General features: G+C 36.6%; 3 protein-coding genes and 2 pseudogenes across 4 annotated transcripts; 1 reads left to right on the top strand and 4 right to left on the bottom strand.

Moving 5' to 3' along the window:
- Window positions 1–415: 415 nt before the first annotated feature.
- LOC143539504 (protein IQ-DOMAIN 2-like) lies at window positions 416–3450 on the bottom strand. Its single transcript, XM_077032797.1, has 5 exons — window positions 3362–3450; window positions 3009–3269; window positions 1941–2156; window positions 1687–1806; window positions 416–982 (listed from the first exon to the last, which is right to left on the bottom strand). The coding sequence occupies exons 1-5, from the start codon at window positions 3434–3436 to the stop codon at window positions 416–418; spliced, it is 1239 nt and encodes a 412-aa protein (XP_076888912.1). The 5' UTR covers window positions 3437–3450.
- A 5355-nt stretch (window positions 3451–8805) lies between these two features.
- Window positions 8806–10207, bottom strand: LOC143539542 (DNA topoisomerase 6 subunit A-like). Its single transcript, XM_077032827.1, has one exon. It carries the CDS (start codon window positions 10186–10188, stop codon window positions 8923–8925), a length of 1266 nt encoding a protein of 421 aa, XP_076888942.1. The 5' UTR covers window positions 10189–10207; the 3' UTR covers window positions 8806–8922.
- Window positions 10208–11361: 1154 nt separating this feature from the next.
- LOC143539540 (adenylate kinase 1, chloroplastic-like) lies at window positions 11362–14680 on the top strand. The gene is made up of 4 exons (XM_077032826.1): window positions 11362–11680; window positions 13701–13841; window positions 13936–14208; window positions 14298–14680. The coding sequence occupies exons 1-4, from the start codon at window positions 11411–11413 to the stop codon at window positions 14439–14441; spliced, it is 828 nt and encodes a 275-aa protein (XP_076888941.1). The 5' UTR covers window positions 11362–11410; the 3' UTR covers window positions 14442–14680.
- Window positions 14681–16515: 1835 nt separating this feature from the next.
- Window positions 16516–17516, bottom strand: LOC143539539 (geranylgeranyl transferase type-2 subunit beta 1 pseudogene; annotated as a pseudogene).
- Window positions 17517–20153: 2637 nt separating this feature from the next.
- On the bottom strand, window positions 20154–22744 carry LOC143539503 (putative protein phosphatase 2C 38 pseudogene; annotated as a pseudogene). Its single transcript, XR_013136457.1, has 3 exons — window positions 22417–22744; window positions 21393–21789; window positions 20154–20384 (listed from the first exon to the last, which is right to left on the bottom strand). The product of XR_013136457.1 is annotated as a putative protein phosphatase 2C 38 pseudogene (transcript).
- Window positions 22745–24516: the final 1772 nt, after the last annotated feature.

The raw sequence follows: 24516 nt of genomic DNA, 5'->3' as shown, positions 1-24516 counted from the left end.
TTATGTCTAAGTTGGCCTACGTCCATAGATGAAAATCAGGTTATATTATATTTTAGTTAAAACGATTATAAGTACATAGCAATCAATATATAAAAACTAGGCTAGGTTACCGCGAATAAAATAATCAGACTCATGCGGTGTGCCACACTTCCTGCGCGCCGCACTTCTGTTGCGATCTCATCCGAACCCGGCCCAACATCTCAGTGGTGTATACACACAATACATATCATACGAAAGAATCAACATCAAGACCGAATTCGAATTTTGGTTGTAGCAAGAATAATCAAAAAGAAATGCAGCATATGAGCAATAATTACATAAAAACTTCATACAAAGTAAATAAATAATTTTTTAATACATACATACATACATACATATATATATATATAGATCCAAATTGCATCTTACAAAGAAATCACTCAACCACCTCCCTGCTCTGCTCCAATCCATCGCAAACTGTGGGTTCAACCTTTGGCGGCCCAGAATGCCGCCTCGGTTTAGCCTGAAAAGAAAGATGCTTCTTCGCACCACCCACCACCGCTGTGCTCCCGCCACCACTCCCGGCCACACCCTGTCCACGTGGTTTCCCCTTAGCTGACTTACCAGCCACCACAGAGCCTCCAACACTATGCCTTCTATTAATCTCAGATTTAACACTTGACACACTCTTTGAGTCATCATCCACCTCGACCCCTGAACCGTTAGCCCGTGGGCTAGGGCCTGTCTTGGGCTTTCGTGATGCTAGCGGGTCACCACCGCCTCCTCCTTTTGACCGAGGAGTTGAAGGGACGGAGTTAAGTTGGCGACGAGCATAAGATTTTGTAATTTCACTTTTACCGTTGTCGGTTCCACTTTTAACCGAAACATGGTCGGTCCCATGATCTTTGTATCTCTCTGACCAGCTCCAACCCCATTGGGGATTTGTCGGGTTCATGAAAAGCATGTTTGTCCCCGCGGTCCCCGCTGATTTCTTCCACTGTTGCTGTTTCATTAGAATCATCAAATATCTCAAATTAGATGTCTTTGTATTCATCTTTAAGTTTGATATGATTAGAAAGCTATTGAATGCTTAAACTTGCCTTTGGTATTTGGTAAAATATTCAACTCTACCAACACATAATTAGCTGGTTTGAATTTAGTCTAAGCCGACTAAACGGGCCCGGGCCTGTTTCGGGCCAAACTCACGAGCAGGTTTAGATAAAGTCGGGTTCGGGCCGACCTGATGTTATTTAAATAAGAGGGTATTTTAGACAAACCCGCAAACACATTTATTTTAATTAATTTTTTTAACAAGAGGGAATGGCAAATTTTGAAAACCGCAATGTCTGCCACGCAAAAAGTAAACATTTTGATTAAAGTGGGAATTTTAGCAAACCACAAAGACTAAAAATGAAATTACCTCTATACTTTAAAAGAAACATGTTTTATGTCATGACTTGAACTACTAGGTATTTTATGCAAGATTTGAAAGATATAAGAAAAACAAGCAATTAAGCATTAGGTATTTTATAGTTTAAAGGTCATTGTTTTACACACGTTCCTATTTCTGGTTATAAACGTGTACATTAAGAGCCATAATATGCAAAAACGAAAGTTCGTTTTAAAACTAGTTGTGTTCGTGTCAACCCGTGAACCGATCTATTTAGCACCTGTACACCTAAAACCCGCGTATCTTTACGACTTTACCTGATGAGAAAAGGAATAAGCCAATGCCCTCTCTCTTCTCATAGTAGCATCATACTTGCTCAAAAGCTTTGCTTCTATCTCTTCCTTAGACTGCACACGATCGTCCCATTCGTCTCCATTCTATAACAAAATATTAAAAATAACATGATAATAATAATAATAATAATAATAATAATAATAATAATAATAATAATAATAAATAAGTGTTATATAAAAAGTAGCAGGAGGCGGGATGAGCTGTAACAGAGAATAACCTCCATGTTGGCGGTTTCTTTGGCCCTTAGGAGTTGTTTCCGTATAGCTTGGTTCTCCTCCGCCATTCGGGATCTTCTAGAACTTATTTGGGATTGCAAATGAGACAAAGTTTGTATGGATTTGAGGGTGTTAACCGTTTGCAGCTTCACACACGGCCCTTCGACCACTGTTTTCAACCTAACAAACCCTCGCAAGCCCCATAACGCCCTTCGTGCCTATAAACACATGAAAACAAATCAATAAACATGCAACATATGTTTTGATTAATAATTATTGGTGAGCATGAGTCCATTTGGGTCGGTTTTGGCGAAAACCGTATTAACATGCATCATATGCTTTAATCATATTTTCGGCGAAAAATTGATTGTTTATATTTTGAAAACAGTTCGTTTTCTGATTTTGTCATTTAGGCTTGAAAGTTTTGGGATGAAAACCAAATGGTCCAAAGTAAATGAATTTGGGTCTAAATCTTTTTAATAATTAATAATTTATTGATTATTATACATTTGGGCTCAACTATTTGGATTACACTATTAATTAAATTCTTTAAATTACTTAACATTCAAAACAGGTCCATAAATTTGGTTCGCTTCAGTCTTTTCGGTTATAATTACATGCAAAAGTGAAAATTTGGTCGATTTGGGCTCAAACTGAACCAAAATCGAATAGTCGGTTTTTGAGTGTTTGAAAACCGTTCAGTTTCGGTTTTCGGTTTGAGTTTGCTTTAAATTTTTGGGCCGAAAGAAAATGGCCCAGAATAATGAACTCGGGTCTTAATCTTTTTGTTAATCAATAATTGACTGATTATTTCACATTTAGGCTGAAATAGTTAGGTTATACTATTTGTAAAATTATTATAAGTGACTTAACATTCAAAATACAAATGAAAATCCATAAATACGGTTTGGTTTTTCCGTTATAATTACATGAAAAACCAAGACCGAACGGAAAATTCGGTTTTTATGAAAACATAAAGCCAAACTGTCAGTTTTTTTGGTTCCATGCACACCCCTAGTTGTAATGTAGACAATAGCTGATATTCTTGATTTAATCAATTTATGAAGTACCATGTAACCGCGAAAAACCGTTTGAATTTTGATGGCTGCCACTTCCTCCCTTAACTCTCCCGCATATCGGGTCGTGACGGCTGCCACAGGTGTCAACACATCAGCAGTGGCAACACTGGCAGCTTGTGGCGGCTCATCAAGCGGCGTCACCTCTTCTGGCGGAGGAAGCGGATGAGAATCGTAAGAATCACCAGCATTTTCTACAATTGGTGTGTCGGATACTGAAGGATGATCCTCAACAACCGCATTATGTTCTGACTTCTGATGTTTCATTAACAAAAAGATTGTTACTTTCATGATCATGTTTAAATAAATTGAGAAACTTTAATGATCAATAATGAGTTGTAAAGAACCTCGATTTTCTTCTCTTTGGAGCTCGGGCTTAACGTCTTCTTAATCGAAGAAAACCAGCTTCCTTTCTTTCTCATTACTGAATCATTCCCCAAATATCCTGAGGGTCAAAGTCAAACATAAATAACAATCTAAATTTATAATTTTGACATGAATTTAAGACCAACATTATTCCTAAATTGTAAGAATTTGTCATGAGACTCAATGTACTTTGCAATATCCTCTAAAAGACTAAAATTTAACTATTACATGTCAATTTTAAGCTTAAAAATAGCCCATTTGACCCAAAAAGTCAAACGAGGGTAAATTCTTGAACTTGTCAGTGAAAAACTGTTGAATTACTACTTAAAACCCAAAATTCATCAGTAAAATATATAAATATGCATACAAACAGTAAATCAATGAATACCCAGAAGCCAATTGATGATGAATTTCAAGAAACTCAAACAAATTAGCAGGATCGATGAGAGAATAAATACCCAGAAGCCAATTATGATGAATTTCAAGAAATTAAACAGAAAATATTCAAAATTCAGATGAATGTCGGTGCTTTTACACAATAACCGCTTACACCCAATTTCGAAAACAAGAAAAATAACAGGATTCAAGTAATTATTGACACACCCAGATGCAAAAGATTAAGAATTTGAACAAAATTCAGTAAAAGATTAAGAATTTGAACAAAAGATTAAGAATTGACTAGAAATAGTTTATGCTTTTGGAGTTGAAGAAACTTAGAAGGATGGGAAATGAGTCAAATTACCGATGAATGTGGTTTTGGGATCTTCAAAAGTCTCTTGATTGTGTTGAAATCGGTGGGTTTTGGAATGTTTTGAGGAAAAAACAGATCTTGTGGATGAAATGGTGAAGTTAATTAAGGAGGCTGCAGAATGACACATGGGTTTCGGTTTGATAAAAGTCCGGATGAGTTGGACCCTGGATGCGGTGGGCTCCTTATATCACGACTCACTTTCTTCACATTTTTTCATATCCTTTTTGCAAATTAAAATCAAAATTTAGTAATAATCAGCAAGCATAAATCTCGTGGATTGTCATATGATTCTTCCCACATGGTGGATTGTCTTTTAGATCTAATTGTATTATAAGTTTATTTTCTTATGATTAGCATACGAAAGAATCATAAACTGTGTGTTTTATAATCTCACGCTAATTATAAAATTGTATTTCAAAACCGTCTAATATATTAGAGACTAAAGTATTTTTGGTTGGAGGTAATGGAATAAAGGGGAATGAAATGGACAATGAAATGAAATGGATCATTATCATTTCTTTGTCATGTTTGATTAACCTATAGGAATGAAATTAATTATTACTTTATGTTGTTTGGGATAAAAAAAATGTATGAATGAAATATAAATAATAAAAACACTTTATTTCAAAATAATTTTTTTTAACAAAACAAAAAAACTACATTGGCGACGGTGGTGGTAGCTCCGATGATGAAAAATGGTGTTGGCGGCAGTCAGGCGGCATGGGCGATGGTTGTGGTGGTAGCATTGGTAATGATGGCGATGATAGGGTGGCAACAACGGTGGTGGTGGTCAGGCAGCGAGAGTGGTGGTGACGGTGATGGCCAAGCCTGGGAGATGACAATAGTTGCGGTGGTTACCGTGACGATGGTGGCGGTGGCGGTGCGGTGATAACACCAGTTGTAAAGAGGTGATGGTGGCTGCAGTGGCGGCGGCGGCGGCGGCGGTGGTGGTAGCGCCGGTGATAAGGTGGTGGTGGCGACAGTGGCAGTGGTGGTGGCAGTCAGGTGGTGGTGGTAGCGATGGTAGTGGTGGTGGTTGTTGTAGTTAAGTGATAGTATTGTTGAAAAAATAGGGTGAATGAGGAATGAAATAAAAAAAAGGAGGGTGGGAAGGAATGGTTTTAATGGAATGAGATTTCATGTGTAATGGATGACTCTATTTCATTGAGCAACCAAACATCAACTTTTTCCATCCCACGCAATGAATCATTCAATTCCCCCTGTTATTGCTGCATACCAAACGCTACCTAATAATTACCCATTAGGATTCCTATCACCCAAACATCATACATGGCCTACTTTAATTTAGGTGAGTTATAGCCTTATTTGCTTATGTTGAGTATATGTTTAGTTTAATTTATTTGTGTTAATTGTTGAATGTCTTGTATTTAAACATAGCTGACACTACTAAATGTGTGAAGTGTTCATCAAGATAGTACAAACAATCTAGCATACCCAGTGATATATCTCTCGCATAGTGTAGTTTTGATAGGATGATATGAGAGCAAACCCTAGTTTGGAGACTTCTTCCAATGAGAACCCGATTCAATAAATCTTCTTGAGATGATAAGACCATCCGTAGCGGATGGCATTATGTGACGTTTTGGAGCCATAATGCCAGGAACCCCCCCCCCCCCCCCCCCCAAAGGCATTACGGATAGCTTTATGGTGAGGAATGGCTCACATTTTGAGGGTTTTGTGAGAGAAAAGGGGAGAAGAGGTGCGTTTTGTGGCCATTTCCCACTATACCCATTTTTTGCAAAATGCCCAAAAGCTAAGTAGACGTCACATGGCGCAAAATGCTCTATGCATGGTCTAATAAGAGACATAAAATTGAAGTACATTATGTTCAACTTACAAAAACTAAAATGGATATTGATATACGATGACTTGTTATCACTCGTGTTTCTGAAGAAAATGAAAAGAATTAAGAGGAAGTCATAAAAATTGTGTTCTACAATTTTTATTCATTTTTTAAGGAAAAAAAAAATAAGACTTGCTTTCTTCCTTCCATAAAAAAATTCTTTCTTTGCTTTTCATTTCCTTTAAACTTGGTAACACAGTTAGACGTGCACAAATCGGGTATTTTTAAAACCCGGAACTGGGTAGGAACCGGTTTTTTTAGAAACCGGGTATAAAATGTCCAGACCCGATCGGGTAGGCAAAAATCAAGAACTAGTGGAACCGGGTAGGGTAGGAACCGGGTCCGGTTTATACCCGAAAACCAGTTCCAGCGGGTTTTCCTTATTTAAATCAATTTGACCATTGAAAACCGGTTCCAACGGCTATATTACCGTTTTTAGACCATTGGAACCGGTTTTGAATGTTCAAACACCTCCACACATACTATATATAGATATACTAGGTTTAGAACTTATTAACCAACTCCCTTAACTTGTTAATCACTTCCATTACTTGTTAAACCACTTGTTAAACCATTACCAATGGCAACCAACAACGAAGTTGTTATGGTTATCGACACCCCGAGATGTCCCGAGGTTTGGGTTCACTATGACCTGTGTGTTATTACCGACACACAGGAGATGGCGCGCTGCATATACTGTGGCAAGTTTTTGAATGCGGGATTGAATTCCACTCTTCGTAAGCATATCAATAAGTATTGCAAGAAAAAAAAACATTTGGATGCCAAAAAAGGAGAAGCCGGAGAGTCGTCCGGCTCTATAAGTCAAGCCCCAGTCGCCGGTAACAAAGCTTGATGGTCGTCGTCCGGCTATATTTCCAACGGCTATATTACCTATGAAACCTATTACAACGGCTCTTTTTCGAAAAAAACCCGGCGGAACCGGTTATTACGGGTAGGAACCGGCACCGGGTTGGAACCGGGTAGGAACCGATTTTTGGGAAAATATATGGATCCGGGTAGGGTTTTCCGGGTATAATAATACCCTAACCGGGTATGGGGTACACCGGGTACGAACCAGAACCGGTTCGGGTACGGAACCGGTTTTTTTTTTGCACGTCTAAACACAGTAGTTAATTTGATTTTTCCTTTCCGCTCCCTTTCTTTTCTCTCCTTGCTTGCATTTCTCTTTTTTTTCTTTCATTGAACACAGCAAGGCAGCAAGGCCAATGTCCAATTCTTCACATTCTAAGTTAAGCGTCAAAAGGACTTCCTTCTGTTCGAGTTGCCACTCGAACCATACAGTCAAGCACTCAAGTGATAACGAAGCTTTGTCATAGTAATGGTGCCTGTCTCTATTTTGATGTAATCGAGGACGTAGTTGGCTTGTTGGTCAAACTTACCATGACAAGTTTCAAAAGCACCTATTCCATAAAATATGCTTCAAAATAGTAGCCTTCAAAATATTTTCATGTTGTACAAATTAGATAATAAACATTAAGATGTAATTTAACATCGAAAAACATATAGGGATGTAAAATCAAATCACCATAACAACAAATCTAAGCATCTGGCCTAAAACTACAAATCACAACACCAGGAACAATTTCATAAAAGCAGTTTCACACAACCTTAAATTCCTAAAATAAACTTTTGATACTGGAAAACATTTAGGAATGCAAAACCAAATAACCACAAGTATGAATTCATGTAATAACACGTCACCTACCATCATACGACAAATAATCAATTGAGCAAAGTCGTTAAGAGAAACAGCATTAAGATTTAAGACTCTTTGGTTGAGATTGAGAACAAGTTTGAGCATGTAAAATAGAACAAACTACGTACTTGGCTGGCCTAAACTCAAGCTCGAGAATGGGAAAAAAAAATACTCGTTCATCACTCCATCGTGTTCATCATCCCTTCAGTTGCTTCCAGACTGCACCCTTTCCCTCTTCACAAAGAATACATACATACAAACACATGGAAACCGGTAAATCAGTGAACCAGAAAATAGAGAAACAATCCATTGTATCGAAACTCATAAAACTAGTAAATCACAAATCAACAACCCCAGAAAATCCCAAATGAACAGTAACTCCGAAATTGGCAAACAAAGATATCAAACCAGAAAATCCCAAACATATATCATATATCAGATTTATCATTTATAGACCAATGAGGGTTCTGTTCATGTATGCGAGAAAGGAATTTCAAGTTTAAGATATGTCCAAGGGTTTTGAGTTATATATCAAAGCACCAAAAGTCTAAAAATGTTTTATTGATTTGATAATCTCAAGAGCATATATAAAAATAGCAGTAAGTATTCATTGAGCACCTCATGTGAGCCTTAGATTCTACTCCTCGTCCCAACCCCACTCTGAGTTGAATCAATTTTCATGAAAACTGCTACATATACCCTCAAAACTCAAAAGCACATAATTGCAATAAAACTTTTGTTAGAAACAAAAAAAGTAAGACAAGTCATAAACTTTGTAAACATGCTTCAATCAATCAGCGACAGATTACTTGATCAAGAATCTACCAAGAATTTCAAAAACATTTTCTTGAAAAAGTTTCATAATTGCCCAATTGTAAACTATACAAATGGCTCATTACCCATAACCTGTTCATTAAAGAATGATTTACAAGCATCAAACTTTACCCTAGAGTTCAACAATTATATTACAAATTCTAATATAACCAAAAAAAAAAATAGTAAAATGATTTTTTTTAGAATGAGGTCAGTAGAAGTCAGTCACAGTAGACTTCACATTTTGATAGTAAATATATTAAAGATTAACAATATATCTTCTCAAAGACAGTTTAACAATCATAACTTGGTAGTTGTCATAGATTCAACACAAAGTATTAAACTTTAAAAACAACAAACTTAACACAATGAAAAAAAAAGAGGTAACAAACCATCACTAGAGCCAATCCTGCTGCTGCAACTTCAATGGCAGATAAACCTCAGACAAATACTGAAACCCAAACGTACTCAACGCCTGAATTTCCGCCTTCTGCTTCGACTTCACCATCAACGTCAACTCCTCAACCCACCCAGGATTCTTCTTTACAAAATCCTCTTCCAACAAATCCTTCCCAGTCTTAATATCCTGCTCCGTCATCGGCAGCCTACACTGTTCCGGTATCTTATACTTATCCAAATCACTAGGCCTAACTCCCAACCACTTAATATCCGGCGTCGTCAAATTTGCACTATCATATGACATATTCTTCGACCCACACCCGTAAACCGACAGTATCTTCAACCCGTACGGATCACTATCCACAAGAGCCAACACCGGCAGCTTCAACTCCATCTTCATCTTCCGCAAAAACAACCTCGTCGCAACATCCGGCTGCCCTTTCGCCGTCACAATAATACACGGAAACCGATTGTAAAACCGATCCTCCGCCAACCGCATATACGCAGCATCCTTCTCAACCAACAAAATAAACAACGCGTCACTCGACATATCCCCGACTCGATCGATATTCGGCGGAATCGCCTTCCCGCCAATCCCCATTTTCGTACAATCAATCATATCACCATTATCACTAAACATAAGCCTACCAACCACCACACCTTTCTCAGCAGCAACCACATTCAACGACGACCTAGTGCACCCTAATATACACGACACGTCATCCAAAACGGCGTCGGATTGCGTCTGGTCCTGAAACAGCTTCACGTCGGTGTAAAACAAGTCACGCTTGGTGACGTGGATGTTTTTTAAAGAGAGCTGGTGAATGAGAGAGAGTATTCGTGTTGTGATTGTGGTTTTCCGGACGGTTGCTACGGACGCGTACGGACGGGCGGTGGACTTGTCCTTGAGGACGATGCGGTCGAGTTCGGGGACGTAGAGTTGGTTGGTGGCGGCGCGTGAGGGGACGTTGAAGGAGAAGCCGTTGCCGGAGAGGATGGATTTGGTTAGGGAGAGAGCTAGGGTTAGGATTTTGTTTTGGACGGAGGATAAGGGGAGGTCGGTGACTTCACGGCAGGTGCTGGCGAGTGAGAGGTCGGCTAGGGTTAGGGCTTTGGAAGTGGAGGCTGAGGATTTGGTGGATTCGGTTAGGGATTTGAGTGTGGCGAGGATGGTGGAGTCTGGTTTCAGGCGGCTTTTGAACGGGAGGTGAGTGTTGTCGTCGGAGTCGGAATCTGCTCGCCGGCGTTTTCTCTTGTCCGCCATTTCAGAGATGGAGGCGGGAAAGTGGTCAAAGGGAGTTCGTTTCGGTCTCCGGAGTGTAGAGTCTACAATTTATGATGATGTGTTTGTTTATTTTTTAACAACCAACAACAAAAAGACAACTGTATTGGTACTCGGCTTGGTGATTTAACGGTAAAAGGTCACTACCAGTTAATCTAATTTAATTATACAGAACCCTTAAAATCCTTTAAGTTATCTCTAATTTCGAGATAAACCAATCTGTCTGAAGACTCATTGGTGGTAAAATCCAAACGCTCGTCAAGCTCTCAGGATCGAACTCGAGATCACAAAGATCTCATTCTTTCTTCATTGAGCCATATGTGCCCCATAAAATGTTGTCTGTATGGATTGAACCTGGGTCTTTATCGAGACGTCCATGCTTCCTACCACCACACCATATTGAAACTATGTGTTGATGTGTTTACGAGGATTTTTATATTTTATTTACTGGTTTTATTTAACTAGTGGCATGCGACAACGTCTGATCCTACATAAGATGGTTTTTCGTATCTTTAGATCATGGAAAATACCAAGCCAAAACCTGCTACATGTGAAATCAAAAGCTAAATTCAAATGAAATCCGACATGTCTTATGAAGAAAGTACAACCATATTCAAGTTCACAAATATATATGGTCATATCTATGGGGTGGTTAAATATTTAAAAATAAAAAATGTTAAAATATTTTTCCTTTCTTTTTTTCTTTTTCCCTAATTGTAGAAAGCCAAGGCATATGCCTTCGGAATTATCCTCACTTGTGGCTCAATGGTAGGAGGTTTGGGTTCTCTAACGGAGACTCAAGTTCGAATCCCACTTATGTCATATTTGGGTGTATATTGGTAATCAAGGATTTGAACTAGGCCTTGTGCAAAGGTTGTCAGCTCGAATCCTGAGCCCACCCGGGTTTTCGTCTCACCGTGTGTTACGCTAGAGAGTTCTGCTTTTGTGGTGGCACGGCTGTCAAGTGACAGTCGGCAGTATGATTTCCTGATGGAATACCCAAACCAAACCAAACTCTAAAACTAAAGTTAGCATGAGCCCGGTTAAGACATCGTATCGTGGCTCTGGCCTAAATATAATTGAAGTAAGCCGAAGGCATATGCCTTCGGAATTTGGGATCTCATCATCTCCCTCATTCATTCATATTCATTACGTCGCTGACTTTTCTCTTATCTCTGCAATTCCTTCCGCCGTCAACCCACCAATGGCGGCCCTCACCCGCCTTCTCAAACCCTCCTCATCCTTATTATTCAAACGCTCACTCTCAGCCACCTCCTCCGCCGTCGCTTCCGACATCCCCAATTTCTCAGATCCCAAACCTTCCAGAAGCTTCCAGTGGGTCTTTCTCGGCTGCCCCGGCGTCGGCAAGGGAACCTACGCTAGCCGCCTCTCCAATCTCCTCGGCGTCCCTCACATCGCCACCGGTGATCTCGTCCGTCAAGAGCTAGCTTCTTCTGGCCCTCTTTCTCGCCAGGTACCTTACCACATCTTATTTACATTTAATATCATTATTATTAATCGACCTCGTGCTTTGTATACATCGTGAATCTTATTTTATTTTGCACTCTGATATGTCAATTGGGTCTTTGTAATTTTTAATACCATCTACAAAAGCTTGCATTTTTTTTTTAAATTTGGTTATATTTTTTGTATAGGGGGTACGAAAGTTATTCACTTTGTGATTGTAAACTAAAATCCATGAATGTTTAGAATAGTGGTTACATGTGCTTCAAGTTTAAAATGAAGTGTTTCATTGAGGCCTAAGCAGTTAATGCGGAAAAATATCGGATATCGGTCAACCAATATCTGACATATCGGTTATCGCAGTGAGATATCGGCGGGATATTGATAATTTTAATATCATGTAAAATTCATATATATATCAATTTAACACTAATAATTCAGTATAGTCTCCTACCATTAACAGATTAACCTTTTGCAACTTGCAAAACACTAACAATCATAGCAAGTAAGAATTGATTAAGACTTAAAAAACTAACATTAAACACTAAAAGTTGATAATTAAGACTTATCGGGAATATCGATGATTTATCGGTCAAATATCTGTCAATATCGCTGATATCGGTACCGATAGTTTGACTGGTATTTCACCAAGGGACCAAAAACCGATATATCACTGATATATTGGTGATATATCGGCGATATCGACTGCATAGATTGAGGCTTCAAAGAAAGTTGATTGGGTGCCTAGTTGCTTACCGATTTTATGATGGTAACAAGTTATCCATTTTTGGGCGAGAACGTGAGATTCCAATCAAATTTTATTAGGCTATGGGGCGTGGCGCACCTGGGGTGAGTGTGAGTGTGTGACTGCAATTGGGCTTTGTAGTTATAGACTCTTTATTTTATTTTTTTTCAATTTTTTTTTCACAGTACATATTATTTTTAGATAGTTAAATTGAAAAACACTTAAAAACATGAATTAAAGACTAGCATTAATTTATATTTTAAACCCATACCATTTACATAATTGATGAAAATGTTAATAACTAAGACAACTAAACAAGATAACTTAAGTCCATATTTGTCCTTAATTTTCTGCCTCATCATCTTGGCTGTTCCAGTCTTGTCAAACGATCAATGTTATTCAGGAGTGTTGTTATATTGTGCTGTCCTCTCTGCTATCGCCGACCGTTTCGTTCAAGTCAATTCACAAGCATCTGATGCACCCTGACTGCAGTCATTTGTGGATGAAGTTTTGGACATGATTGATTCATCAGGGCCCACTTGGAGAAATTCGTTCAATATCCCAAAACGGTGTCAGTAAACCCAACTCTTTGATTCTCTTTGTATACGCGTGTGGCATTGTTCATGTTGTTGACATCATTTGATGCATTCCTTTGGTTGGAATATAAGTTGTTAAATATCCCGTTAAACTTGGAAACCTTTATCCGTATGTCCCACCATTTGGATGTTGTATGGTCTCCGTCCCATATCGTTGTGAAAAATTTCGGAGTCTCATGTCCACCGATTTCGATTGATCATTGCCTTAAATTAATAAGAAACCCAAAACTATTTACAGTAAGAAATAAACAATAAACATAACAAAATAAAAGAAGAAACTAAATATAACAATAAAAATTTTGCCTAACAACGGGATCCTCGGATACATCGATCCACGCTGAACCTAGAACGATTTCTTCTTCGGAAGTCCATTTTTGCTTTTGGTGCATGATTCCTTTGTTTTGTATTACATTCTTCTTATGATTTCTTTTTCACATTTATGGTTGTGTTTCTGGGATAAACTCGGGCTGTTGTTCTTGGAAACCTTCTTGTTGTTAGCCCCGACAGCGGAGAATAACATTGTGATCAATTGACTCAACTTGTGGGATATAACAATTCGACAAAAAGTTTGGGTTCTTGGTGAGAGCGTGTTCTTTTGGTATACGAATTGTGTAATGTATAACGGTGCATATACAGGTTCTTTTTGTTTAACGTTTTAAATTAATTTTTCCTTTTTGCTTGGTATTCAGCTTGCTGAGATAGTGAATCAAGGGAAGTTAGTCTCTGATGAAATTATATTCACCTTATTATCAAAAAGACTCGAAGCTGGAGAATCAAAAGGTGAATCAGGCTTTATTCTTGATGGTTTTCCACGAACCATAAGACAAGCTGTAAGTATTGTTCTTAACCAGATCGAACTATATTAGTTCATCCGATGTTCGATAACTAAAATTATCTTTTTCTTTGTTGTGCTCAAATGTACAGGAAATTCTGGATGAGGTTACAGAAATTGATCTGGTGGTGAATCTGAAGCTGAGGGAAGATGTGTTGGTTGAGAAATGTTTGGGACGAAGAATATGCAGTCAATGTGGAAAAGGTTTTAACGTTGCATCAATTAACGCAAAGCCTGAAAATGGGAGACCGGGAATGAGCATGGCCCCACTTCTTCCACCTCAGCATTGTGCTTCAAAGCTCATTACTCGTGCTGATGACACTGAACCTGTTGTCAAAGAACGACTTCGTGTGTATTATGAAATGGTATTATTATTATTATTTTTATTATTGTTGTTGCTATATTTTGCTATACTAAATGAAGCATATTAAATATGATCTCTGGTTGTGTGCAGAGTCAACCTGTTGAAGGTTTCTACAAAAGTCAAGGTAAGTTGATGGAGTTTGATTTGCCTGGAGGGATCCCGGAATCATGGCCAAAGTTGTTGGAAGCACTTAACCTTGATGAGACCGAGGTCAAACGGTCAGCCGTCGCGTAAACCAGCAGCTTGTCTCTATAATTAATATTATTTTACGCGTAATTGGTGTGCACACCAAATTTTGGAAGAAAGAATAATGGAAAGACACTTGTTTTTTTGTTCTGGTTTTCATTGTTTAATAACCAAACATTAGGGGCTACTGTAAGCTGTCAAGTGCTGATGGCTGCTCCCTTTTTTGAGTATGTTTGTTAGTTGTAACGTTGTCATGAAAACTAACTTTGGGAGAGGCTGCTTTCTAAAGAATGAATGATTCTTTTCATATTGGTTTAATCCTCAAAAGTTTTCATCTTGTAAAAACCCAAAAAGGTATCATGTTGTTGACTTAACAACTCTTTTTTTTCCTACCTCGTGTCACAACAGCCACCTTGGAGGAACCTTGAATTCATCACATGTACAATTAACAAAAGGCTAAGTGAATACTTAGAGCGGTTTGTGACCCAAAAACTGCGATTAGACTTTGCCAAAACAAACCTGAGTGTTAAACCTTGGTAGAAACAACAAAAAGAGCTCGATAGCCCATTTTAACATATCTCAAAACAAACTTGAGCGGTTTGTGACCTAAAAACTGCGAATAGAAGGTAAACATGAAGTCTTGAAGTTCGAGATTTATCAAGTCTTACATGAAAGAAATGAAGGAATTAAAGAGACATTTCTCAACAAGTTCCTCAAAGACTATAATGAGTCCTCATGTTTATCAGGAGAAGCCCAAAATACAGAAGATATCACATGCCTAGATACGGACTTGAACAAATACTTGGAAAAACTTGAAGAAGAATTCATAGATCAACCAGAGGAATTTTCTCAAAGCAAACTCGACAAAGAAAAGGGAAACAAACAAAAGTGATAAAGCACATTCTCTATTCATATAGTGAGAATATCTGACAAAGCTTCATAACATATTCATATAGTGGGAATCTCTGACAAAGCTTCATATGCGTTGGATTAATACCAACATATGGAATAATAGTTATGTCTAGGCTACTCTTATAGAGTTTCTTTATAGCCACTAAGTAATGTTATTTGTATTTTCCGGTTTGTTTTTAACTGTTTTTATACTATTCTAGTGTGTGTTCACTATATAAAAAAGGTTAGGCTATAGTTGGAGACAGACTAATTTCTAACATCTCCTTTCTTTTTGCATTTTTGTAAAATATTCATCTCATATAAATAAAAATTTAAAGCTTTGGAGTCTTATGGCGTATCATTCTTGTGCAATTAAGAAATTCTGATTCTATTATATTTGCATTGTATATTTATAAACATCATGATAAGCTAAGCCCACAAAGTATTAAATCATGTCATAATGACACCCCTTTAAGAAATGGTTCTAATATTATTTAAGTAATGTTAAGTACATGATAAAGCAATTTAGTGACTAAGTTAAAATTAGCACGTAAGGAAACTTTGTCCACATGTTTATTTTGTTAGGACGTCCTTTTATTCTTTACAAGCTACTTTGACGGTTTATCATTTTGTAAAATAATTATATTCTTATTGAGGGACTTTGCTTAGTAATATTAACAATCCATCCATGTTTTACTCTTACTAAATGGTATGCGGGTTGTATAGAAAAAAAACTGAATATTTTAGTGGGCAACAATGAGCAAACACAAATAGCTTAGGTTTGAAATGGCTTTTGGATCTGCACATTCTGCATGTAAACATAAGATGCATACTTACAATACCTTAACTTATAGAAACCCATCATTATTACACAACTTTAAAGTTTAAAAGTATTTCAAAATGTAGTCATATTGAATCCAAGATGGTTAATAATGTGTTTTTCTGAAACAACCTAATCTTTTACCGTTTTACATGAATCAAACTAAAGGCTATTTGGTAACCTCTTAATGGTTTCATAACCTCAAAAGGTTACCTCTTAACCATTAAGAGACTATGAACCATTAAGAGCCTCTTAATGACCATTAAAAGGCTACAAACAGCCCCTAAACCTTTTTAGTATCAGCTTTTCATGTGATGAATTTAGCATTTGACAATCCGCTGTACATAGATTGTTGATCAACCATTATAAAACCGTAAAGAAAGTCTAATACTCGTCATTGGTAACAATAATAACAATAAAAACAAGGTCTACCAGCATAAAGTTCTCACCTTTCTCAACAACCAGAACACCAATCAACGAAGCAAAATCCTATTTATAACATCAACAGGCAATGCATAAGCTGGATCAGTCGGCTTTAACCCCGGATATTCAAGAAGCGAAAGACCCACGACTCCAAAATAAGTGTGAAAAACATCAACCGCATCATCCGGTCTATCTGAAATTCCACCATTTTCCTTATCTTGACAGTCCAAAATAAACTTAACAAGCTTATCTTTATCAATCCAATGAACCCTATCAATCATTATCAAACTCGATAAAACCCACCACGAGTAACAAACATCGGGAAGCTTCTCAGGTCGCCCGTTTAACCCACCCGATTTCACCTGTCTTTCACATAACCACCATCCCAAAAGATCCTTATCAACATAATGTAAAGAACCCGTTATCGCAAGCGCACCAATGCAACAAAAGATTTGACCCGCGTGCGATTCCGCACCTGGGGTGCACCCGAACCCGCCATCAAGATTTTTGCAACTTATAATGTACCTAACTGCCTTTTCAACGTTTATTTTATCCAACTGCTTTAATAATGCCAGAGAACATATAGCAATGTAGGAAAACCTAGTATCGATTTCGCCCCATTTGTCTCCTGAAAATGACCCGTCGTCATTTTGAAGGGCAGTTATGTAATTTGTCACTTTTTGAATATCGAGTGTGTCTATTTTGTTAAAAAGGGCTAGTATTTGGATGGCGCTGAGGGTGTAATGCAAATGCGGATCGTGGCCTTCGTTACCACCAAAACCACCAGACTCGTGTTGGCAACTCATGACCCATGAAATAACTGTTTCTTGATCAACAGCTGTGAGTTTACCTAAGATGTCGAGCGTGGTTAAACCCCAATATGCACCGTTGATTCTTAGATGCTCCATTAAGATAGATTCAACATCATCTTTCTTCTTTTCAACTGTTAAGATGTATTTGGCGTCATTTTCAGCTGCTAATTCTCCCATTCTGTGAAATGTAATTCTACATAATATTAGATATTTAGATTTATCAAACAAGATTCAATCATATAATCATATCAGTTTAGTTGATATACGATTTCAAGATTCTAATTGGCTGGCAGCTGATCATTAGATGATTTAAATCAAAAGCAAAAATCTTACAGTTTGACTAGTAAAATTTCTCAATCTTAACTTCTGTTTGGATGTAACTGTATGAAAATTATGTGATATGAAAACAATATGAACAAAAGCAATCCATCTAAATTGCACACAATATAAGTGGCAAAAAGAGTCATTTAAAGTTTAAACAATGGATAACTAAATTAGCCCGTTCAAACACAAATAAGGGCCTCTTAAACGATAAGTGACAATTTACCCAATTGATAAATTTGTTTTAAACGACAAATTTGCCTTTTTTTAACCTTTTTAGAAACTTGAAAATGTAATTGGTCAAATGGGCTTGACAGACTGCATACAGGAACAACACAATCAAATGCAGACGAATAATAAGAAAAATCTCAACTTCTAAACATTCAATCCTAGACATGTTAACGCAGCGAAACACCGTCCAACATTTTTCGTAAAAGAAAACATTCTATCTGCAAAAAATTCACAAACCTTTTGGCACATCCAAGATCCAAAGACATAAATGACAAATCTTAACTTGTGGCTATCGGCTAGTTTATCAGTAACTGACGGAGGAATAAATCACGCTAGAAAAATACAAATAGAACCTAAAAGGACTTCACTTTTCCAGAAATCAAGTGCGTAACGTTACTAGATACTGATAACTGAATCAAACATATGCAAAAGCATATCATAACATATCTCAAGAAAACCAAAAGGCAAACAAAGTTTGTTTCTGTAAATTGAAGTGAATCTGTTAACAACAATTTGAATCACATAGAGTTATAATTATGATTATAGTAGTAATAATAATAATAGAGTTAATCTTAACAAGTTGAGAATTGGAAGTGAAGCACAATTAAGTGAAGCATTTGTTGATAATAATTTGAAAAGATAACCTAGAAATCTGATAAATCAGGTACTGAGACAAGACAAGAAATTAGCAAACTTACAGGATCCGATCAAATCGAGAGAGACGGAAAAAGGCCTTTGAGAAACCCTAGATCTATGAAGAAACCCTAGCTTCTCTGTCTAGATATGAAGAAGAAGAAGAAGAAGAAGAAAGGAGCAGAGATTGATTACCTTGCAAACAATACAATGGCGACCTGAGAACAACTCAAGACCGGTTATAACGGTGGTGGTGGGTTAATGGGTCAATTTTATTTCTCTTTTTTACATTTCGTAGTGTGGTTCTGCTTTTTAACATTATCTTATGTTTGGTTTAGCAGTCTCACGTTGCTCAACGTTTTAATATTATCTTATGTTCCAGTTTAACAGTCCCGCACAACGCACGGGCCTAAAATACTAGTTTATACAAAGTATGGTTGTGACTCATTCTTTTAATAGCGTTTGAAACGAACTATCGCCAGTATGTGAGTAATCCTTTCTAATATGGGACGTCAATCATGGTATTCATGAACACAAATTATACAAGCATGTGCATTTTTTTTTAGGTTTAACAAATACAAATTATTAACCCAAAATAAAATGGATTCGGATACTAAATTAATTATGTAAATTATTAACCAAAAACGGAGCGGTGATTTGAGCATTGAATTGTCGCTACTAGGGGTGTTCATCGAATCGAATAACGAATTTTCAAGTTAAATCGAATCGAATAATTCGAATAATTGTTTTTTTTTGCCGGTATTCGTATTCGATTAAAAGTTGAACTATTCGATTCGTATTCGTATTATATGCTCAATTCGAAATTCGATTCGAATTCGTATTTCAAACTCGAATTCGAATAAATTCGATTTTCATTCGAATAAATACAATCTAATTCAAGTTTACCTATGCAAAATATCTAAAAACCATAATCATAATTGTAAAAGAAACATATAAATTTAAAATAGCTACGATACCATATGATAATAAATTTAAAACTAAACTACAAATAGTATGAAATTCAAAATATTCAAAACGAGAAGTAAATAACACACATATTAGTATAGGCTAGGAAACAATAATATGGCATATTGGGTTAAATAATTTGTAATGAACATTTATTATTTATGGATTTGACACAAATAAAAAATAATAATTATATATATGCATATATGTATATATAATTTGAATTCGAATTTCGAATCGAATAATAAATTATAAATTCGTATTCGATTAATATACTCGAATACGAATCGAATTCAAATTTTTTAAAACCGAATTCGAATCTTAATAATCGAATTCGAATCGAATCGAATTTCGAATGTGAATCGAAATCTGAACACCCCTAGTCGCTACTGACTTCCACAATGGGCAGCCCCGTTTAGAGAGGGCAATGTGCCCACGGTGGTGCCGATGGCCACATCAAATTACAGAGGTGAATTGGGGACTACACCCCGATAGTCTTAATAATAAATCTACAAACAAGAATTTAGCGTGTCCCTTCAAAAAAAGGTATAAATGTATAAAACTATATACATAATAATTATAAACATCAAATGTTCATATTTACAAGAGCCCCCACACTCATCCACACATGCTCTTGATTTACACACATTCACTCATTTTGGGCTACAACTTGTTGGTACGAGGTAATCCTCGGGTTCCTTTTATTGATAGAGCCGAAGCACGAGCAGATGTTCGGTCTGTCAACGACGGGTCTAAAAACACGACAACTACCGTGATGTCATCATGGAAATGTCTTCTAACCCCTCTATCAATTTTCTTCAAATCTGAATATCTCATTTCTCTTTTCTTGGCTGCTATTTCAAGTGCGGCCTTCACTAGTCTTCTTGCAATTCCCTACACACACAAATAAAAACACAAGATTTTAATACTGTAAACTCTCGGGACCCACCAATATGTGACCTAAAATGAGGTTATTAGGACACAAGGACTTCTAGTCCAATGGTATTTTGGTGGTGGGATAAGACTTAGTGACCAAAAGGTCTTGGGTTCGAATCTCACAAGAGGGGGGGTTTTCTCAAATATTGAGTTTCCTCCTGAATTGGTGGCTTGGTGGTGGATATGATCGCGTGGTAGGCACAATGATACTCCAGTGGTCCGTGAGTGATCCAAATTAGTCGTTCAAAAAAAAAACTATAGGATGAAAAGACAACAAAAGTATGAATCTCTAACTGAAACAAGTCCAACGGGTGTTTTGGACTTCAGTTTTTAATGTTTGAATTATAAGATTCTACATTAAATTATAGGTTTTGGAAAATGGGTCAATTTGGATATTTACCTTTTCTTTCAACCTAGTTTAGATGTTTTACTCCTATTTTACAAAAACCTCTCATTTTCACGAAAAAGTTGCATTACATTAAACTTCTTGAATAAATAGGATGTACCAAATACGAGTGTGCATGAGTCGGTTTTAGGCTCAAACCAAACCAAAAATCACTAATTCAGTCTTGAGTTTTTGAAACAGTTTGGTTTATGGTTTAGGTTTGGTTCTGGTTTTTCGGTTTTACCATTGGGCTTGAAATTTTTGGGTCGAAAAAAATATAGGCCCAAATCTTTTTGTTAATTAAGGATTAAACTGATTATTATATGTTTGGGCTAAAATACTTAGGTTACACTATTTATTAAATACTTATTAATCAACTTGCATTTTAAATTAAAAACAAAGATCCATAAATTCGGTTCGGTTTTTTTGGTTTCATGCACAAAATAGAGCAGAAAATATTGAGAATAAAAAATGATTATAATACTTGCACCAAAGAAATGAACCAAAAAATACAAACTAACCTGACTTAACAAAGAAATGAACCAAAAAATACACCAACCAGATTTTAATTTCAAAGGTACCAAGTTTGACTTCTTATAATTCAAACTAACCTGTATAATCCCTTTAACGCGCCAAACAGTATGCTTCAAAACAACAATCTTCGGATCATCAGGATGCATTGAATGAAGCTCGTCTCTAACTGAAGCATCGCTCGCATTATGCTCGGTTGATAATTGTACAGCTGAGACACCTCTAACACCCCTATCTGCCCGCCCCAACACCGCCCTCGAATCGCCAGCATTCGCACGTATAACAACCCATCGCAAATAATACCCGCCAAGCAGCATGTCCCCACCGTCGCTATTTGTGGGCAAACACGCCATTGTTGTCTTACAAGTGATAGAAACTCATCTTCTGTCGCTAAAAATGCTTTCTTGATCACATTTGCAGACATTTCTTGATCTTCAGATGCAACTTCTGAACCAAAATACAGTTTTTCTTTATTATAAAAACAAATAAACGCATCCAGTAAGATTCCAATGCATCAGTGGGGTGTGCATGGGTCAGTTTGGTCGATTTTGGGCTCAAACCAAACCAAACCAAAGACCGAAATTCGGTTTTTTAGTTTTTGAAAACCGTTCAGTTTTTTTGGTTGGGGTTTTCGGTTTTTTCCAATTTTACCTTTTGGGCTTGAAATATTTGAACCGAAACACCGAAAAATTAGCCAAAATAATGAACTTGGATCTAAATTTTATTGTTAATTTATAATTAACTGAATATTTTACATTCGAGCTAAATTCTTGTAATATACTTGGGAGATTCAAAACTGAAAATGAAAATCCATACATTCAGTTAAGTTCAGTTTTTTTCGGATTTAAATACACACAAACTGAAACCGAACCAGGAATTCGGTTTTTACATAATCGTAAAGTCAAATAATCGGCTTTGGTTTGGGTTCATTATTTCGGTTCGGTTTGGTTGTTTCGGTATCACTTTTAAGGGTAAAATAACAACAAACCTTTCCTATATTCCAATAAAGACCAAACCTTTCTTGAGTATAAGATTTCATAATCAAATTCAATTCTTGAAATCAACTAAACTTACTATTAAGATTATCAAACAGATTCTCATTAACAAATCTTGAAGTTTCCGGTCCACCGTGTCCATCATAGACGCCGATAAACGTTCCGTACGTCCCTGAATTCGAACAACTTAACGGTCCAGATTCAACCTGGCTCTTATCTTCCAACAAATTGTTTGCTTGGATTGCCGCCACTGAAAACTCACCATTTATATGAAACCCTAAATCTTTATACCATAATAATCCGTCTGTTCTTCCAATTTGATCGCCTTCAATTGATGGCTTCCAACAGGGTTTCACCATGTTCATGTAATTATTCCCAGATACCATATTATATTTAACAAAACCCTAAACCCCAATTCAACTTCAGGTTCTTGAAATTTTTGAAATTATGTAATTAAAGGGATTAAGATCAAGTGGGTATGCGTCAAGATTGCTTAAAAGCTAATAACTGTCATCAGGAGGAAAGAAAGATTGTTTTTTTATGGGTTTGAGAGAATATGGAGGTGTGTGTGTGTGTGTGTGTGTGTGTGTGTGTGTGTGTGTGTGTGTGTGCGCGTACCTTTGAAGTTGAACCCACCCTCTTCATTTATGTGGACCTTACCCTTGTGTCACCTTCCAAGCACAGCCTTAGTTGTAATAGCCCATGTAGATTTGATTGTGACAGAGTTTGTTCATAGATCAATGGAAGATGACAATGGATAATAAGAAAATAATAATAAGGGGAAAACTAAAAAAGTAAAAATAATAATAAGAAAATAATAATAAGGGGAAAACTAAAATAATAATAAGGGGAAAATAATAAAGGTGAGTTTTGGATTTATTATTATTTTTTTGTTGGTGTAGGAGATTTTTAAGTTTTAAATATATAATTATACTAAAAAAGTAAAAATTATTGTTTTTCTTTTCTGTTTAATTAAATAATATTTTTATACTTTTATTATTATATTTCTCTCTTCTCCATTCACATCCTCTTTCAGAAATTATTAAAAAAATTATACGGTATGAATAGTGAAATTTAAAATTTAACTTTCTTATATAACATTTTCTTTCTTTTCTACTTACAACCACTCATAACTAGGGCTGTCAATTTTAACCGAAACCTGAAACCAAGAAAACCTGTACCTGAACCCGAACTAACCCAGCACGAGAAACCCGAACCCGAGAAATGGCTAACTCGAACCCAAACCGAAGTAATTTGGGTTGGTTTTTTGTTCGAATTCTAGAGTTCTGGTCAACCTGAATAAACTTTTAGTTTTAAAACCATATATATTTTTAAATGTTATAGGCCAAGCCTTAACCACTGACGTTATCTGAATTTAGTCAAAATCGACTGCTCTCATTCCACCTATTATGAATCGATTGTTAATTCTTTATTAATGTTTCAGTTTATGACTAAAGGCAACTATGATCCGATACCCTAGTCACGATATACTGAAGACAATTATGTCGGTCGCGTTTATCATAGTTGAACTTTCTTGAATTTACTCTTTTATGATGTTTTGTCAGCTTATTTTTGTTTTGTTATTGTTTAATTTCCTTTACGAGTAAAGAAGAATATGTTACATTTAAATTTAGCAATGTAGTTTTTTTTTCTTAGGACACCTGAAACCCAACTCGAAAAAATCCGAACCCGAAGAAATCGTAAGAGATTTGATTGGGGTTTGTGTCTGGATTTAAAACTTTGAAATACGAAAAACCTAACCGAAAAACCCGAAACCCGAAGAACACCTACTCATAATCATACCATATAATTTACAAATCTCCCTCACATATTTTTAGGGAACAGACTGAGAATGTTGTGTTTGGGATTGCTTATTTTTACCTCCTTACAACTTATTTAAGTAATAAATTATAAGTCATAAGTTAACTTATCAATTTATCCCCTCACATATCAAACAATCCCAAACACCCTTTTTAACTTTTCAATAAGTTATAACTTATAAGTTGGCTAAAATAAGCAATCCCAAACACCCCATTAGTCTATCTGTCTATGTGTTATGGCGTGTTGTTGGGAGCGAGGTCACGAAAGTGCACTACCATGCTATGGTGTGTTGTTGGGGCGAGGCCACGAAAGTGCACTACCATGTAAGACGTGTCCACATGAACACCGTTTCCTCGGG

Source organism: Bidens hawaiensis, unplaced genomic scaffold, assembly GCF_021521415.1.
Source record: "Bidens hawaiensis isolate Kalapana, Puna unplaced genomic scaffold, B.hawaiensis_p1.1 tig00011901_1, whole genome shotgun sequence".
Lineage (NCBI taxonomy): Eukaryota > Viridiplantae > Streptophyta > Magnoliopsida > Asterales > Asteraceae > Bidens > Bidens hawaiensis.
This window is presented reverse-complemented; position numbering and strand designations above follow the sequence as displayed.